Raw genomic sequence first — 20,507 nt, 5'->3', positions numbered from 1 at the left:
TATGATGGACTAGGCAATGACTACCACTTTCTGCAGCCTCCTTTAATCTTGGGTGCTCGAGCTACCTAACCAGGCCATGATACAACCAAGTCAGCATGCTCTTTATTGTACACCTGTAGAAGCTCAATAGAATATTCGGTGACAGACCATATCTCCTCAGTCTTCCAAGAAAGAGGAGAAGTTGATAAGCTTTCGTTGTGATTGCTTCAATGCGGTAGACTCAGGACTTGCCCTTGAGATGCCCCTGGACTGATGGTTATCGGAAAGGAAGTGTTTTTGCCAATTCGTATTGAAATCTGTTGATAAGGAAGTCGATGATCCAGTACCTTTGGGACAAGTAGAGACCCATTTCTTTGAATCATAAGTATAAAGAGGCTGACGGTGTTGAATATCGAGCTGAAGTCGATGAACAACAGCCTGACGTACAGGCTGATCAAGAGTAGAGTCATATTTAGCATAATTCTGGCATCAGCTTCAAAGGAATATTGGCAAAATGGCTCCAGAAGGAGTTCCAGGATGATTTGGGGGCTTGGGTAACAAAGAGATTTGGACAACTTAAATTTGGAAATAAAAACTGAGCAGTGATATGATCCAGGCCTCCATAATATTTACTTGTGCCAATGGTGCTGTTTCCATGCTGTATGACTCTGAGACTCTAATATTGTGACGCTATTAGCAAAAACACCATCAAATCTAATTAATTAATTTTTTGTCCTTCTCTCTCCAACTTCAAAATAAGAAAACACTGACATTTTAAATGAAATACATCAGGTTTCTCTTGTTTAGCAATTTTCTCTTTGTAACATTTGTCCTGTTGCATGGACAGGTTTACATTCTGACATGTGAAGACAGGTTTTGTAATGTTGTTTGTTGATATCATGGGATTCTGTAGGAAATATGTTGTAACATGGTAATTCACAGACCAGTTTGATCAAGTGATAAAATAGATGAATCATGATGGAAGGCTAAGCTCTATGAACACACCATTGTCTTTTCATTGAGTGAAAGGTTATATGTGGTAACATTGCATACAAGCACAGGATCTGACTAGTGCTCTAGTAATTTATCTGCAGCATTATCATCAAAACTTGCACAACCAAGTTTCCGTGACGAGGTCATTTTGACCTTACTTCCCATGTCTTGAGATGTTATAGATGCAACATATTAACAGCACCAGCAATAATGGTAATGAAGGCTGGAATCTGTGTGATATAAAATATCTAGCATAAAACTGAGCACAATCGGCTTGAATTGTAAGGTGCTTCTAATTGTTAATTTAGAGACTTTAGCGATACAGCACGAAAACAGGCCCTTTGGCCCATCGAGTCTGCACCGACCAGTAATCACCCCGTACACTAGCACTATCCTGCACACTAGGGAGAATTTACAATTTTACCGAAGCCAATTAACCTGCAAACTAGTACGTCATTGGAGTATGGGAGGAAACCGGAGCACCCAGAGAAAACCCACGTAGTCATAGGGAGAATGTATAAACTCCGAACAGACAGCACCCTTAGTCAGGATCAAACCCGGGTCTGAAGTGTTGTAAGGCAGCAACTCTACCATTGTGCCATTATACCACCCTAATTCGAGGGAAGCATGGGAATAAGCTTGATACAGCCGCAAGTTGTGTGAAAACGCAAACTGAAGCGAAAGGTTTGGTATTTAGAATGGAGTTAACACATTTATTTTCCTCTTATGATGTAATGATATTAGGATTTCAGTGAATTTTCATTAGCAATTGTGTAAAAACCTAAGTCTCTTCCACCAGAGAATAAGCCTAAACTAAATTTGAAGACAAATTGTTGCAGCACCATATTATTATTCTGTATATTGGATGTTTTTTAATTTATTAATAATAACAGAGAGATTGGAAAAGGGCATTTAAACCCTTCAGGCAGAATTGCCGTTTCAAAATGTCATGGCTGATCAGTGATCTCACTCCAGAAACTCATCCATATACCATATTCTTCAAGGACTACTTAACGAAACAGAACTATCAATCTCAAATCACCATTAACAATTCACTGTGCATCAATTGACATTTGCTGAAGTGAGATCCACACTTGTACTTCTTTCTGCATACAGAAATGTTTTCTAATTTCACTCTTACAGGGCAAAGCTGAAATGTTTAGTCTGGCCCTCTAGCGCTGCACTCCCTACTCAATGGAAATGACTATTCTTTCCACCATATCATCGCCCATTGGAACTGACAGTGCCTTGGGAGGACCGTCTGGAGGCCCACAAGAGAAAGAAGACCAAATACGAAGAGCTGTTCATCGACTGCCGTAAGCAGGGCTGGAAGGCAAGGTGTAAGCCCATCGAGGTTGGCTGTAAAGGTTTTGCAGGGCAATCACTCTACAAGGCCTTGAGTGCACTGGGCATCACCGGAATGGAGAGGAGACGAGCCATCAAGAACACCACAGAGGCAGTGGAGAAAACCTCGAGATGGCTCTGGATCAGGAGAGGAGATTCATGGGGAGGAGCAAATGCCATCTGAACACAAGTCGTGGTCTGATCAACCACGGCTGGGTCGCCCAGGCGAGGGTGTCTGATGTTGAAAGACCCGAAATGCCCAATGACCCCAGGTTACATCACTGATGATGTGTTCAGGAGCATCAAGAGATGTATTTATCAATCTACTCAATGGAAAAGACTATTCTTTCCAACATATCTGCGCCCATTAAAATCACTAGAACTTCAATCTGATCACGCCTTAACTTTCTACATTAAGTTTCAATGCCAAAGACAATGCATATTAACAAATCCATCAGTGGGAGCCTAAATATTTAGTTTAGTTTAGGTTTTAGTTTAGAGACACAGCGCAGAAATAACCCTCTCGACGCACCAGCCGACCAGCGATCTCCGTACACTAGCACCATCTTTGGAACCATGTACAATTTTTACCGAAACCAAACCTATACATCTTTGGAGTGTGGGAGGAAACCAGATCACCCAGAGAAAACCTACAGGGAGAGCATGCAAACTCTGTACAGACAATGCCCGTAGTCAGAATTGAACCCGGGTCGCTGACGCTATAAGTAAGCAACTCTATCGCTGCGCCATTGTGCCCCCCTCAATTAAGACAATTTCAAGATCTTGCATGGACTAGCACATGAACAAATCAAAGCTGTGCATCGAGAGTTTGAGGATGGATTTTAACTTACTGCCTTCAGGATGGCCATTGCTCGCTCGCTCAGCCAGGCTGGATAAAGGACCTCATCATTCAGTATCGATTCAAACAGATCGTCTTCATTTTCGGCTTCAAATGGGGGCTGACCACACATCATCTCATAGAGCAGAACCCCGAGTGCCCACCAGTCCACAGAAGAGCTGTACTGCAACTCCTGTAAAATCTGCCCAAAGACATATTTCTTGTCAACCCGTTGACTTTTCTCACAAAGTAACTGCAAAACTTTAATACAACTGAAGCATTACAGAAACATTACAATTGTAATTCTTTAACGAGGAAACAGAGAATGTCGAAACAAGGAACTGCAAAATGCTGGTTTACAAAAAAGAACACAAAGTGCTGGAGTAACTCAGCGGGTCAGGCAGCATCTCTGTAGAACATGGATTGGTAACGTTTCTGGTCGGGACAGTGGTCTCGACCCAAAACGTCACCTTCCATATTCTTTCGAGATGCTGCCTGTCTCTCTGCAATACTCTAGCGTTTTGTGTCCTAAAGCATTAATGAGGATTCCAAAAACGAGTACGTTGGTTATTTGTTCCATAAAGTTCCTCGTAGCTCACCTGGTACATGGATAGTCGTAGAGTCATAAAGCATAGAAACCGACCTATTGGCCCAACTTGTCAACCTGAAGAGGATCTGTGTTTGCCATTCGTAACATGGATAAAAGCCCCCTTGTCCTCACCTTCCACCCCATCAGCTAACATATACAACAAATTATCCTCCAACATTTCTGCCACCTCCAATGGGATCCCACTACTGGTCACATGTTCCCATCTCCTCCCCTTTTTGCTTTCCGCAGAGACCGTTCCCTCCGTAACTCCTTTCTTTCAGCCAACGGTCGTCCGTAAGTAAATATTTGATCAAATGATCAAAAGGTTGGTAAAAAAAAGCTTTCAAGAGTATCAGACAATAAGCAGGAAGAATGGAAAGGGTTTAGGGAGGGTATTCCAGAGTTTAGGTCTTTGGCAAATGGCGGCACAACCACCAGTGGTGGAGTGATTGATACTGGGAAATTTCACAGAAGGTCCAGAATTGGGTAGCCTGTGAGGAAATGGTATGGAGATATGGGGACGAGGTTGAAGAGAGGGGACAGTGGGATCTGAAAAAACAAGGGTGAGAAGTCTGAAGTTCAAGCATTGCTCAATGATGAGTCAACAGTGGTCAATCTGTAAACATGCCATTTCACAGGATGATGCAAGTTGGGATACCATCAGCAGAACTTTGCTTGAGCTGGTTTATGGTGGGTGGGAGTTCCTATGAGGATATATTTAAGGATATATATTGATATACTGAAGGATATATATATTTTTGTTTATTATAGCGCCTACTATAAGTTTAACATATTGTTGTGCTGCTTCAATTTCATCATTCCATTTTGGGGCACATGACAATAAAACTCTTGACAATTGACTCTTTACTGATTGGGTCAAGTCAAGATGTAACAAAGTTGACCATTCCAGCAACGTATGAGATGAGCTAAGAGAATCAGATGGTGTTGCAGAGGTGAAACTACGCTGCCTTAGTAATGGTGCAGGTAAGTGTTGAAAGCCCACTTATGGTTCAATATGACACTAGTTTGTGAACAGTTTGGTTCAATTTCAAATAAAACTTGAAAATGCTGGAAACACTCAGCAGGTCAGGCAGAATCTGTGGAAAGAAAAACAATTAAAATTTCAGGTTCAGGAAGGATCCAAAACTTGAAACATTAACTGTTTCTCTTTCCACTGATGTTGCCCATCTGCACGTTTAAAAAAAAATCAATTTACTTGTTTAATTTCAGACAGGTGTCAAGGAAAAGTTTGAAATCAGTGGCAGGGGACTGTAATGTGCAGCTGAGCAACTGAGGGCTACTGGAGTAAATTACACTTTGAAAAGCCAAGTCAAGTCATGGCTCTTCTCCAAATGCCATCGCATTGGGCCACAGAAACAGGCAGCAAATGGTGTTCTTTCATCTTGGGAACCTGGAAACTTATTCAGTGAAGGAGAAAAAAAAATCTCTTTTCAAAAACTTAGTAAGGTCTGATCTGAAAAATATCATTTGAATCAGTTCAACTGAGTTTCTAAATAGAACATGTTCAGAAATATATATCTTTAAATATAGGACACAGAAAGCCACACACTGGCACTAATGGGAAAGCACTCTTCTGGTGCAGGGGTAAAGGTACATTTTTTTGGGCAAAGTAAATAAATATGCTGACGATAACACTGAATACGAAAGTGTATAAAGTATTCCACTAGCCAAATCCGATCATCTCATTTTATGTCAATACTATCAGGAGCGGGACAAGGCCTGGCAAGTGATAGATGTATCCACCTATCAATTGCAGGCTTTGCACCACCCACAGAGATAAACACAAAGTGCTGGAGTAACTCAGCGGGCCAGGCAGCAACTCCGGAGAAAAAAAGAAAGGTGACATTTCGGGTCAGAACCCATCTTCACATGAGACACTTTGTTATGAAGTGGTATGAACCAGCATCTGCAGTTCTTTATTTCTACATTTTGTCTTGCTCCCATCTTGTTTCCAGCTTCCCCCCCCCCCCCCCCCCCCCACCCGCCCTCCACTACAATCAGACTGAAGAAGGATTCTGACCTGAAAGGTCATCTATCCATTCTTTCCACAGATGCTGCCTAACCCACTGAATTACTCCAGTACTTTGTCTTTTATGTAAGATTCCAGCATCTGCAGTTCTGTGTGTCTCCACTTGAAAATATGTACTTTGTTTCTGAGCTCACCTCAAACAGATGGTTTGAAAAATTGTAAAACATTAAAACTAACACAAACAAGTGAAAAAATAGATAATATTCAGCTTATTCTTTTCTTCATTGTGGCTGTACAATCCCCTGGCGGAGTGCAACTGGAAAATCACTGGCAGAACTTGGCCAACAAGGTTTGGACCTTTGATTTTTGGATGGAGATTTGAACTTACTGGCACTACTGTGAGAAATGCCACGAGTTCTGCAAAATCTCAGCCATTATCATTGTGTACCATGGAAATCAACCACAGTCGGAACACATTGCTCATGCCATTACAGATCTATTTATTTCTGGGCCATGATTGACTTACTGGTTTTCATACTTTCCATAGTTACCAGGGACATTGTTGAAATGTGAAACTGATCACGTAGTAGTTCTGGAAAACAGTGTGGAGCTCAAGAGTCCTCAAACAGGTCAGTCTTCAGCCAGGTCAGTAGCAGAGTTGCTGAATGGACCTGTGAGGTCATTATAATTGAAAATGCATACCATTGATTATTATTATGTGGAGCTTTGCAGTTAAATTGAATATACTAAGAAGCCTAAATGTTGGCTACTTCCAAAGTAAATCACAATGTTGGGATCAGTAGAATTCATTGCCACAGAAGGCTGTGGAGGCCAAGTCAATTGATATTTTAAAGGCAGAGATAGATAGATTCTTGATTAGTATGGATGTCAGGGGTTATGGGGAGAAGGCAGGAAAATGGGATTAAGAGGGAAAGATAGATCATCCGTGATTGAATGGCAGAGTAGACTTGATGGGCCAAATGGCCTAATTCTGCTCCTTTCACTTATGACCTAATGACCATAATAGTCCAGACAAAATCATGTGCAAAGCTTCAGAGCTAGCAATAAAGGTCTGCACAAGGAGTTCCCTCATTATGGTGAAGGCCCATGAGTTGATGAATCCAATCTCAGTGGAGAACTCATGCTCATTCCATTCACAAAGCTTTCTACTAAGAAGGACCTTGGTCCACCTCTTTACCTACCTCTGGTGCAATGTAGTCAGGTGTGCCGCAGAAGGTACAAGTTGTGTAATTACTATAGATTCCCTCCTTGCACATTCCAAAATCAGCCAGCTTACAGTGACCCTCAGAATCTAACAGGACATTATCCAGTTTCAAATCCCTGGAGGAGAAAAAAAACCATTAAAGTCATTTTGTTTGCAATTTTTTAATTGTCCTCACATTTAATTTTATTTCCCAGATGACGATTTATGTTGGTTGGCAAATATAAGGAAAAGACAGACACAGACACTTCAACTAATAAAACGCAGCAAAAAAACCACAGTAATTAGTTAAACTTGGTAAGTGTTCCACAGTAGCTTCAAAGAGAGAAATAAAGGGATAATGAGCGAGGTTTACAGTTCTTGACTAGTGCAGTATCAAGAGTGGTTATTTGTCAATTGAATTGGAATAATGGAATTCTTAGTGCACATTAGATGCAACAACAATAAAAATAAATGTACAATAAATTATCAGTTATTCTAAAGTAAACCAGATCCTGATAGTGCAAGAACCAAAATACCAAGAGCAACCATAGTAATGCAAAGTCCATAGTGGTTCAGTGCTGTGGGATGGTAATGGTTGGGGTTGTTCAGGGCAGTTCAAGAGCCTGTTGCTGGTGAAAAGTAGCCTGGAGGTAATGGTTTGCATGCTCTGTAGTTTCTTCCTGATGATAGCAGTGAGGAGAGATTGTGGCCAGGATGGGTCTGATGATATTAGCTGCCTTCGTGAGGCTTCGCTTCCAGGAGATCCATTCGATGGAGGGAGGTCAATACCCGTGATGGACTGGGCAATGTCCACTACTTTCCAAGGCTCCTTCATTTTTGAGCATTCAAACTACTGAACCAGACAGTGATGCAACTAGTCAGTCTGCTTTCCATTATACTTGCAGCAGCTTGATAGATTATTCAGTGACATGCTGAATCTCTTAAAACCTCTGAGGATGTAGGGGCGTTAGTGAGCTCTCTTTGAGATTACATCAATGTGCTGGGCATCAGAGAGATCATCAAAGATGTGTCCACCCAGGAGCCTGAAACTCATGACGTTCTCCACAACTGCCCCAACAATGAAGTCAGGTGCATGGTTGCTTGGTTTCCTTTCTGGAAATCAATAATCAGCTCCTTGGTCCTGTTAACATTGACAGGAAGGTTATTTCTCTCGTTCAACTAGCTTATCAATCTTTCTCCTTTTTTTCTGACTCATAGTTACCTGTTATTCATCCAACGACGGTGGTATCATTGGCAAATTTAAAGATTGCATTGGACCTATGTCTGGCAACACAGTTGTAGGCATAGAGAAAGTCAAGCTAGGGGACAGCTCTGCTGTGTGTTGTTGCCAATCCGTACTGATTGGGGTCACCAACTCGGAAACAATCCTGAGCTACTAGCTACCATCTACCTCATTGGAGACCCTCGGACTATCAGACTTTACCTTGCAATAAATGTTATTCCCTTTATCCTGAATCGATGCACTGTGGACGGCTTGATTGAAATCATGCACCATCATTCCACTGACTGGATAGCACGCCACAAAAAAGCTTTTCACTGTACCTCAGTACATGTGACAATCAATTAAATTGACTCATTAATGAAGGAGTTGAGGATACAGTTGCATGCAGAAGAGTAGAGATGTGGTTCCCTGAGTTTGAAGATGAGTTTGGAAGGGATGACTGTGTTGTACACCAAACTGCAATTGATGAACAACAGCCTGACAGATGTGTGCCTGTTGTTTAAATGGTCAAACACAGATCTCATCCGCTGTCCATCTGTTGTGGAGGTAGGCAAACTAAAGTGGGTCCTCCGACCCTCCCAACAGTTATTCTACAGGTTGGTGTTTGATCTGTTCAGAAAAGAATTTATTCCTGTTGAGGAAATATCTGTGGATGTGGGAGAGGAAATACTTTGGAGTTAAAAGTTTAGTACCAGGCATTACAACATTTGATGTGATCAGCTTCACGCTTCACATGGCTGCTGTATTTCTTGGCTTTCCCCTCCAGCACTTAGACTTAGAATTTTTATGAATACTTTCTTTGCTTTACTGGTATGTTGGAAATTTGGCGGCAGAACACACATTTACAGTTAAAGCTCCCGGATGCTAGATCATGGAAACCAACGAGCCAGTGTTCCTGCCGGTCTTGGCTGGAAGCAAAACCAAGATTGAAATGACAGCAACTTTCCAGTAAAGACTACAAGTCTGACTTTATTTTTGGGTTGATCCAGTTAAAGGCCCATTCATGGACCAGATAGATTTTATTTTTGAAAGAAAGAAAGCAAGATGCATTTATATCGTGGTTTTCTCATCCTCAAGATTCATAAAGCATTTTGCCACCAGCAGATTATTTGCAAAATCTGGCTATTATTGTGACATGGATAACTGTGATAGTTTGCAGATAATGAATTAACTGAATGATCACAGGCCTAGAAATTGTGGCGTTAGGTTTATGTGGTTATGCAATATAATTCGAGTGAAAATGAGTCACAAATACTTAATCTCTGCCTTTTTCTTACAGCACCTCTTCATATGATGTGTGTGTCCATTGAGTGGTGCACACTTCCACGAGCAGCTCTTCATGGCGCTTAGGAGTCTGGCTGTGGAGTCTCGGACAGGTCCCTTTAAGTAAAAACCTTTTGCAGCAGCTTCTCGTTGGGGGCTCCCAGTCCTAAGCACCCCCTTTACCTCAGTCGACAAAGAGAAACTGTTTCCACTAGCTGAAGTATCAATAACCAGAGTGAACAGATGTCCGGTGATTGGCAAAAAATCTGGGCAATATGAGGAGAACTCTATTCATTAAGTTTAGAGATACAACATGGAAACAGGCCCTTCAGCCCAATGAGTCCACCATCAATCACCCTTTCTCACTAGTTCTTTGTTATCCCACATCGTCATCTACTCTCTACACACCAAGGACAATTTTACAGAGGCCATTTAACCTACAAGCCTGCATGTCTTTGGGATGCGGGCGGAAACCCGAACACCCGAAGGAAACCCATGCGGTTAAAGGGAGAATGAGCAAACTCCACACAGATGGTATCCGAGGTTAGGATCGAACCCGGGTCTCTGGCACTGTGAGGCAGCAGCTCTGCTGGCTGCACCACTGTGCCACCCTAAAGGTAAGTGTTTAGGATTTGGAATGCATTGCCCGACAAAATGATTGATACATTCAAAAGCGGCTTTTGAAAATAAATTTGATAAACGCTTGCAGAAAAAATAAGGATTTCCCACAGCAGTGCTATAAGGAAAGAGCTATAGACAGGGGCCAAGAGAATTGGTCCTGAAAGATCTGATAGGCTGAATGACCTCTCATTGTTCTACAACTGCATCACTGAAATAAAATCTTGGCTTCAATCAAATTTCCTCAAACTCAACTGCAACAAATCTGAAATCATCATCATTGGTCCAAAAACGCTCACCAAATCCACCCAAAACTTCATCCTCAATATTGATGGTCTCCCAGTATCCACCTCCCCTCACATCCGGAATCTTGGAATCATCTTTGATCAAACCCTCTCCTTCGACAAACACATCAAACACATCACAAAGACAGCCTTCTTCCACCTCAAAAACATCGCCCGTCTCCGTCCATCCCTCTCCTCCACAGCTGCAGAAACCCTCATCCACGCCTTCATCACCTCCCGTCTGGACTACTGCAACAGCCTCCTCTATGGCTCACCTTCAAAAATCATCAGTAAACTTCAATACATTCAAAACTCCGCTGCCCGTCTACTCACCCACTCCCCGATCCGTGACCATATCACCCCTGTCCTTTACAAGCTCCCCATCCCCCAGAGAATCCAGTACAAAATCCTCCTCATGACCTACAAAGCCCTCCATAACCTGGCCCCATCCTACCTGACTGACCTCCTCCACAGGCACACTCCCACCTGCACCCTCCGCTCTGCTGCTGCCAACCTCCTGTCCCCCCTCATCCGGACCAAACTCAGATCCTGGAGGGACAGGGCTTTCTCCATCGCTGCTCCCACCCTCTGGAATTCACTACCCCAAACTGTCAGAGACTCCTCCTCACTCACCACATTCAAAACATCACTGAAGTCTCACCTGTTCAGCACTGCCTTCAACCACTGACCGTCACCTCACCTTCTGTCTCCTTTTTCTGTTCGTTTACTTATTTATCTATTTATTTTCTTCTCTATGTTCTAGTAATCCCTGTAAAGCGTCTTTGAGTGTTTGAAAAGTGCTATATAAATGTAATGCATTATTATTATTATTATTAACTAAAGACAGACACAAAAAAGCTGGAGTAACTCAGCAGGTCAGGCAGCATCGCTGGAGCCTCTTCTCTGGAGATGCTGCCTGACACGTTGAGTTATTCCAGCTTCTTGTGTCTGTCTTTTGTTCTATAACTACTTGAGAATCTGAATAGGTGTTGACAATGACCCTCTCCCAAGAATGAATTTTATCAAGGACAATAAATAAGAGCAAGGAAGGAGATTCCTGATATAAACATTTCAGAGATAAGGCAGATTATGGTCAAGTGTGCTCAAAAATATTATGATTGTCGCACATTTGCCCTTGTGATAAACAAATCAACTATTTTACTCAAGATCTATCGAAGTGTCTTCCAAAAGCACTAAAGTACAACTTTACGCATCTGAAGCAAAACTAGATATTATAGTTTTAAAATGGCAGATTGGCTCTCATAGTGGATCCTGCTGTAATCTGTTGCAACTGGGGAGGTGGAATACGGTGAGAAGGAATCACGCCACTAGTGACAAAGTGGTGCTCTGCCAATCTGGAGTGCTAAATTCCCAGCCTAAGTGTTACAGGAGAGGCTTGGATCAGATGTTTAATGGTTCTGTGATTCTTGGCAAGGTTTCCACCTTGTTGCTACCTCAATGGAATTCTAAAATACAAATTCTACATATTTTAAGTAAGCTTAAACAAATGTATTCTGGTTCTACCTGAAATAATTCTTTGACAGAGTGAAACCTTAATTACCATATAGAGAACATCAGTTTCTGTGAAGAATTCAGATACTTGGGATTCAGCCTGTTTTCTTTATTAATTCATCTTATCTTTGACAGGAGAATGCAAAATATAGCATTCAGGTCACAATTATTAAAAATGTAGCATTTTGCAACTTAATTGACTACTTTCATTTCCCCATTTATCTGTCAATGTTTATCAGCAGGAAAAGACAAACTTCTGCCTTCTGGATAGTCATTTCGAGGCAGAGTGAGTGCTATTTTTCACAATAACTGTTTGCTAAAGCTTTGCTGTTGCTGCTTGAACGGTGAATCATTTCTACAGCTGTATGTCAGGAGAGCTCACTCTAAAAATGAATACACATGCAATTTGCCTCAACTGAACCCATTTATTAACTGATGGAAGCTCAGACAGAATTTGAAACTAACCTTGTGAATTATTAACAAGCTTTATATAGCTGAAATGAAGGGCTAGAAATTTATAAACACTGAAAAACATGGACAAAAGTGACAATGCGAGGGACAAGGTACTGGCTGATTCACCTCTACCCCATTTTGGACCTTGGACTTTATCTAAGGAATCAGTGCTAAGAAACATATTCTGCACTCTGTATCTTTCCCTTTACATATTGCACCTGCGTTTGGCCTGATTGTATTGATGTACAGTATTCTCTGAACTGATTAAATAGCTTTCAAAATAAAGTGTTTTACTGCACATCCATACACGTGACAATAATAAACCCAAACCTAAAGAATGGTGAGGTTTGCCCTATTGCATCCAATGATTTTCCTACCTGTTCCTAATGCATGTGCTCCTGTCTTCTGCTGGCACCAAGTATTTAGTGCCAGGATTTTCAGGTGACTTGCCTCTCTGCTGGACTGACCACCAGTACCTGAACCCTCTTGAAGGGAGGTCACCATTGAATTCTATTATAACATGATGTGTCTGCACTATTATAACATGATATCATTGTGCGGTTTGTGGATTACTAGGTGCAGCCCTGATCAATGAATAAGCACACTGATTCACCCACACTAACCTTGGTGGAAGAGGTTGACACCACAGACAGGTCCTGAAGTCAACATAGTGGGGCTATTACTTGAAATTTGAGTTTTCATTGCTCATACCATTGGATTGTAAGCCAATCAAATGGAATACGAGATATTATTGCTCCAGTTTTTTGTCTGGCAATGGGGGAGACCAAGGACGGAAAGGTCAGAATGGGAATAGGAATGGGATTAGAATGGTTATCCAGGATTTGGGTTATTCATCCCAGTTCCTAAAGCATCTGGAAGATCCAGCGGACCTTGGCGGACAAGGAGCAAATGTTCGGTGAAACGGTCACCTACTCTATGCTTGGTCTTGCCTATGAAATGGATCCCGCATCGGGAATAACAAATGCAGTAGACAAGGTTTGAAGAGGTGCCTGTGAACCTCTGGCTCACCTGGAAGGAAGTGAGAGAGGAGGTATAAGGACAGGTGTTACATCTCCTGCAGTTGCAAGTGAAAGTACCTAGGAAGGGGGTTGAGTTAAAAAGGATGAACAAATCAAGGAGTAGTTTTCTCTACAGAAAATGGTAAGGGGTGGGACAAGAAGATGTGACCGGGTGGGATTATGTTGAAGGTGTTTGAAGTGGGATTATGTTGAAATGTTGGAACATGATGTATTGGATGCAGAGGCTGGCGAAGTGAAAAGTGAGTACTAGGTGAACTCTATCCTTGTTCCATCTGGGGGAAGGGAGAGTGAGATCAGAACTGCAAGACAAAATGGAGACATGGATGAGGGTTCCATCCTTAACAGCAGGGCTCCATCCACAGAAACACCAGGATATGCAGATGCTGCAATTTTGAGCAAACACCCAAGTGTTGGAGAAACTTAGCAGATCAGGCCGATCTGTGGAATGCATGGATAGGCAATGTTACAGGTCGGACTGAAGAAAGATGTCCTCGGGTGGAAAGCCTCATCGTTGGAACAGATGCAGTGGAGACAGAAATTGAGATTAAAGGACGGCATCCTTGCAAGAGTATGGTGTGGGAGGAAGTATAGTCAAGGTTACTGGGAGTCAGTGATTCTATCGCAGATGTCAGTACATATTCTGTACCCTGTGATGTTCACAAAGATCAGGAAAGGAGAGAGAGGTGTGAGAGGTAGTCCAAGTGAATCTGAGGACAGGGTGCAAGTTAGTAGTAAAGTTAATGAAATCAACGAGTCCTGCATGGGTACAGGAGGCATGCCCGATGCATCTGTCGATGATCACAAAAGTACTTTGTGTAATATAATGTGCAGATCACACTTCTGTGTTAGGTTTGTATTAAAAATCAATGACATACACTTTAAAAAAAAACAAGAATGTGATTGGTATTCTTTCAAAATATTCCATGTGCTCTGGGTTTGATATTAATATTATCCTGGATTTAAAATGCTTACTCCACAAAATGCCATGTTTGGATAAACAAAGACAATAAATTGTATTAAGTTTGATAAGTGTGTAGTGGGTCTGGACGCAGTAGGAATCAGGCAAGACGCCAGGTAGGTATTAACAGTAATTTTCATGCAGCAACAGAACATCCACACTCTCTTCAGTCTCAAGCACGTGTTATCTCTCTAGCCCCTTCAGGCAAACCCCGTAGCACTAGTCCCTTCCCCAGCCCTGTCCAACCTGTGCCGAGCGGGATGATCCAGGGAGTGGCCTAATCCCCGGGTACCGCCACAAGTGCTTATAAAAAAATCACCTTTAATGCTTCACTGAAATCGATGGGATAACATTGAATTGAACTGAATGTGAACCATGGATGAGGTAACTATATCGTGTGGGATATGATGGTTCGAGCACTACTTTGGACATTTATGTTTGTAGTACAAATGAATACATGGATCATGCTGTGTCAACTGAGATTCAGGGCTACTGCTTGACTTACCTTTGGGGACAGGTTTATCTCTTGGATAACCTTTTCTCAGCAGATTGGAATGAAAGGGGTAAAGCTGGAGTTGTCTGTAACCTTGGTGGACCTTTCCTCAATCTCATCTTCTATTGTGGCCTTACTGTGAATAATTCAGGGAGATACAACTTTGTGATGTGAGGGTGATTAAGTAACATTAGATAAAGTATACAGATGATGAAGGGGCGATGGAAAATAACTCCGAAATGTCTAATCACGCAATGTTCCCGAGGCAGCAGCCTACTTTAGAAATGTCATTGCCAATAAGCCCATGGCAAAGTCACAGTTTTAATTATGTCTATTGGGTGATAATTGCCGGGAGACGTCTTTGAATGATGCAATAGTTTTATTTGAGTACATGAGACTAGATGGTTTTATATCCAATACAAAATGTGTGGTCATTAATCTAGAGTACCTCATTGTATTTCATTATTATTTTCTAGCCAGTATTGACCAGTCGGTCCTAAATTCAGATTAAAGAAAAACTTGTTACTTTGTTCATTGACTGCTATCATTGATTCTCAATAGTATGTCCTATATACCTTTCAAAAGGGAGCATATAATTTTACTCCAGTTTACTCCTTCACTTTTACTCCTCCTTTTTTCATTGTGATGTTTAAAGTTTTAATCAACCAAAGCTATTAAAAGTCCTTTGTTGGGAGCTTTATGAGTTTCCCTCTGAACTGTCACATCGGAGTATTCATTTTAAATGACAGCTGCAAGGCCTGACACAAGATATAGAGTGACCTAATTCCCCCTCTGGTTTGTTATCCAGACTCACCAAGCTGCTCCGTGCCTGCTCAGGCTCAGATCACGGGGCCTTACATGTGCATTCTGTAACTCACAAATCACATTACTGCAACGCTAACCATCACACTGCAAAGAAGATTACTGTTGCACAAGGGCTGTCCAACTTCACCAAGGTTAAACTAAAGCTAGTGACATTAGAATTCAGATTTCTATATATGTACATGCAAATACCAAATTGGAAACTCACATTTCACCATACTCCAATAAGATAAAATCAGCTAATGCAAAGAAAGCAATATAAATGGCTTATATTGCCACATAGCAGTATAAAAGAAAACAATATAAATGGCTTACATTGCCATTATATAGAGTCCCAACCCAAGATGTCACGTATCCATTTTTTTCCAGAGATGCTGTCTGACCTGCTGAGTTACTCCAGCACTTTGTGCCCTGTTGTGTGAACTAGCATCTGCAATTCCTTGTTTCCATAATATAAATGGCTTTTTTCGTAATGACAGACTGCTGATTATGTTGAATTTTCTTACTGCAAAAAAGGTGGCCATTCAGCCCATGGAGGTTATGCTGCCTCTCAATACATTTCCATTGATCGCATTCTCACACTATTTCTCAGTCACGTTCTCATGTGCGTATCAACTCTAATGTCAATCCCCAAACACGGGGTGATTTATAGTAATTAGTTATACCACTGATCAGCATTCTTTAACAGAGGCACAGCTGTAGTGCTTCTGCCTCACACCGCCAGAGACCTTGGTTCGATCTTGACCTTGGATGCCGTTCCGTGCAAAGCTTGTGTACGTTCTCCCTGTGACTGTGTGGGTTTCCTCCGGGTGCTCCACTTTCCTCCCACGTTCTAAAGACGTGCAGTTTTGTCAGGTTAATTGGCCTCAGTAAATTGCGCCTAATGTGTAGGATGCAAAAGTGGGATAACAGAACTAATGCATGGGTGATCGATGGCTGGCATGGACTCAGGGCTTGTTTCTACGTTGAATCTCTAAACTAAGCACTGACTGGAATGTGGAAGAAAACACATATGGCCACAAGGAGAACATGCAAACATCTGCAGTCTCTTGAAACTCTATTTTATTGCTCCACTGTAAAGTCTCTTCCAGATATGTCTTCATTTAAGAAGTTTTCCTCCTCTCTTCAAAGGGGATTCTATGAGACCCTTTCTCACAGCTTTCCTCTTCTGCTCTGCCACTTCTCTTATCTAACAGATCCTAAAATATGCCACCCTTCACTGTCTGCACTTATCACCTGCCAGCATCTGACTCTTCATCCACCCTCTACTCTCCCTACCTTGTTCCATCTGAATAGCATTCCCTTCCTCACCTAGCTCCATTTATTGCCTGCCACTTCTTTATACTGGCTAACTCCCCTCGACACTCTCAGCCCTCATGCAGTGTCCCGATCTGATACATTATCTATCCCTTTGCCTCCACAGATGCTGCCTGACCTGCTGCTTCAGATTATGGCAGTCCCTTGGTCAGCGTTGAATCTGATTGCAGGAGCTGTGCAGCATGAGCTCCTGTTATCACCACTGAGTCACTCTTGTACAAGAGCTAAGTCCACTGAAAAGTGTCACATCATGCATTTACCATGGCTCCTGTGCATATTTTCGTTACACGCAGCAGTTAAAGCTTCTATCATTGTTATAAATTGCAATATCTGAATGCATTATTAAATTGACACCAAAGACTTTCAAGAATTTGGCAACAGAATAGAACAGCAGCCTATTACATAAAATTGCATTTGAATCAATAATCGGACCGGGCCTGACAATGTCCAATTAAAATGTCTGAAGTGATATAACTTAGATTGTGGATAGACACAAAATGCTGGAGTAACTCAGTGGGACAGGCAGCATTTCTGGAGAGAAAGAATAGGTGACGTTTCGTTGACCCTTCTTCAGATGGGTGACCCTTCTTCAGACCTTCAGGTTTTTTTCCATAGTTTTGACATTTCAGTGATCAGTCTGCATGGCCAGCAGATTGTGTTGATGGTTCTTTCCACCCATTCCTTCTCTCCAGAGATGCTGCCTGTCTGGCTGGGTTAGTCCAGCATTTTGTGTCTACCTTCTATTTAAACCGGTATCCGCAGTCTTTCCGACATTGGTTAGATTGTGACGGTATTAACTCCATTCCACTCTCTATCCTAATTTAACCTCAATGAATAGGAACTAAAATAGGATTGACTTTCAGTTTTTCTATGCATTCTTGTTAACAAATTCCCAAAGCTAACAGTAATGATTAGGGCCGGATTAACATAGTAGTAAAAGTAGCATTTGGTTCGGGCCCCACGCTTTCGAGGGCCCCGCGCTAAATGCTTGAAATCGGTATCCCACGGAGGGGCGCTGTGTTGCGCTGTGTCACCGCCCTGCTCTGCCGGTGGCGGCAGCCTGGGCCAGGAGGTGGGTTGCCGCGCGGCCTCCATTGGGGGCTCCTGGAGGTCGCAACAAGGTGTGGTGGTGCCCAGTGAGGTCTTGAAATCCCGGGTTTGGAGGTGCGGGTTTAGGCTGACTTGCTGTGGAGTTTGGCAGAAATGCCGCGGGGAAAAGCTCAGCGCGTCAGAAAGAGAAAGAGAGTTAATGTTTCGAGTTGGCAACCGGTCGTCATTCGCAAATCGCTTTAAGTCGGTCGGTGGAGCATTGTGACTCCTTGTGTAAAGGTCGGAAGGTGGTTTCTAAAGTGCAAGTGTGGATCTCTGCAGAGTATGGGAAGGAAATACATCGCGCCCTTGCAGTGGGTGGCGATTGCAGTGAGGGCGAATGTGGCCAGCGCCTGCTCCATGGGTACGGTGACGCTGGAGACATCAAGGGCAGCTCTCTCGGTGTTGGTGGCACTGGAGACATCAAGGGCAGCTCTCTCGGTGTTGGTGGTGCCGGCTGCACACCATGTTCCCAGTGGGGCGGCTCGGCCCAATATTGTGATGTGGACTCGATAAGAAGAACTGGCACCAGTGGCTCATAATCATTAATTAAACAATTAATGAAATAAAATAGTTTACAAGGTGCTGTGACAAAGGACATTTGTGGAAGGTGTCAGAAGTAAGGAATGGAGATGGTGGGAGTGAGGGTGGGGAGGAGTGTTGACCAAGAGGAGTTGGGAGAGATTTGCCATTTCGTTTTTGGGGTCAAAGTTATTGTATAATTTGAAGGAAAGGATTGGGGAAAAATGTATACCATCAAAATTATTATACCCTTGTTATAAGCATGCAGTTATAACTCTTCAGTGCTTTCATTTCTTGGGTATGAACAGTGAGTGAGTTCATCCAATATTGCATCTTGCAAAAAATAGATCTCAAGTAACTCCTGACACAAAAGGGGGAAAATCTGATCTTTTTCTCCTTTCTAATCTTGGGTCAGGAAGTTCAGTGATGTGGACAGGAGTTGAGTAAATACTGTGATGTGCTGTTACGATCCCATTGCCAAATAGTTTGTCATCCTTCACCATCTAAACTCTCTCAAGGCAAAATGGGCTTTGTCAGAATTGGTGAAATGGCCAAAGGAATGAATCTCTGATTAAAGAGAAAAAGAGAATTGTGGAGCAAATGAGAACATAAGGAGTTGCTCTTCACCACACAACCTATATCCTTCATTCACTTAACGTAGAAACATTAATTGATCTCAGTCGATGATACTCAGTAACTGAGCCCCCAGACACCCTTTTAAAAGACTTTTGAACATACATAAATGGGAAAAGTATAGAGGGAAAGAGGCCAAATATGGGCAAATTGGATTAGGTTAAATGGGGCATTTTGGTCAGCATGGACAAGTTGGCCTGAAGGGCCTGTTTCCATGATGTAACACAGTATGACTCGATTACTCTTGAATAGACAACCTCAGGCAATTGCAACATAGCTGTCAAACATGATTTCCATTTCATAAACCTATGTTGATTTTACCCAATCCTGTTCTTATTTTAGAAGCACCATGTTATCACATTCTTGATAAAAGCTTTAGCATTTTCTTCAACACTGATGTTAGGCTAACTTGTCTATAGTTCCACATTTAACTCCCTCTGCCTTTTGTAAACAGTGGGGCGAGATTTTCAACTTTCTAATTTATGCAACTTTCAACTTTCTAGAATCAATGCAGCCACCATTGCCATATCCAACTCATTTAACATCTAAGGATGTAGAATGCAGTTCCTGAGCATTCATCTTGGAATCACCTTCCAATCATATTATTTTCTACAATCCATTTAATTTTGACAAATGCTGTCATTTGCTTAGCTGCTTCGGCTTCTCCTACAACTCTTCACACGCTTTTCTTTAAAAATGTTTTTAACCAATTCTGATCAAACTTTTAGTCATCTATCATAATATTACTTGACGTGGCCCAGAGTGAAGTTTTGTTCAATTATATTCCTACAATTTGGTATATCTTTACAAAGTTAAGATGCTAGACAAATTGCTTGAGAAAACCACAGCACCCAAAGATATGACCAGACAAAAAAAATGTTGATCCAGGAAAAGGAGATTGAAAGAGGTGATGAGGAGTCTTTTTAAAGGAGTAGTCATCTCGGACTACTATCTTTTATAAAGAATTGGAAGGGGTCGATTGTAATCATGTATTGTCTTTCTGCTGACTGGTTAGCACGCAACAAAAACTTTTCACTGTACCTCGGTATATGTGACAATAAACTAAACTAAACTAAACTAAACCCAGGAGGAAAGAAAAGTTGTCACAAAACATTACAAGTGGAATAAATCACAGCAGGGAAACAGTTTACTGTCTTCATCATTTGTGTACGTTGCATCTGGAAATCACTCCAAGGGGAACCAGAACTTTCTGCCTGGAGATTGGAATTATTCCAAGGTATTTGTTCAGAAAGCCAGAAACAATAAATGTCTTACAAGCTTTTTATAGAAAGCAACTTCAGTCAGGGAACTTGTGACAGAGAG

At 41.9% G+C, this 20,507-nt stretch overlaps 1 protein-coding gene across 1 annotated transcript in view; it reads right to left on the bottom strand.

Moving 5' to 3' along the window:
- Window positions 1-20,507, bottom strand: part of prkcha (protein kinase C, eta, a) — a 185,910-nt gene that overhangs the window by 17,464 nt on the left and 147,939 nt on the right. The window contains exons 11-12 of the mRNA XM_078406761.1: window positions 6,936-7,074; window positions 3,168-3,356 (exon numbers count right to left, since the gene is read on the bottom strand). Of these exons, the coding sequence (XP_078262887.1) occupies window positions 3,168-3,356; window positions 6,936-7,074 (328 nt within the window). The remainder of the gene's footprint in view (window positions 1-3,167; window positions 3,357-6,935; window positions 7,075-20,507) is intronic.

Source organism: Rhinoraja longicauda, chromosome 10 (assembly GCF_053455715.1).
Source record: "Rhinoraja longicauda isolate Sanriku21f chromosome 10, sRhiLon1.1, whole genome shotgun sequence".
NCBI classification, from domain to species: Eukaryota; Metazoa; Chordata; class Chondrichthyes; order Rajiformes; family Arhynchobatidae; genus Rhinoraja; species Rhinoraja longicauda.
The sequence above is the reverse complement of the archived record's forward strand: the minus strand, read 5'-3'. Positions and strand labels throughout refer to the sequence as shown.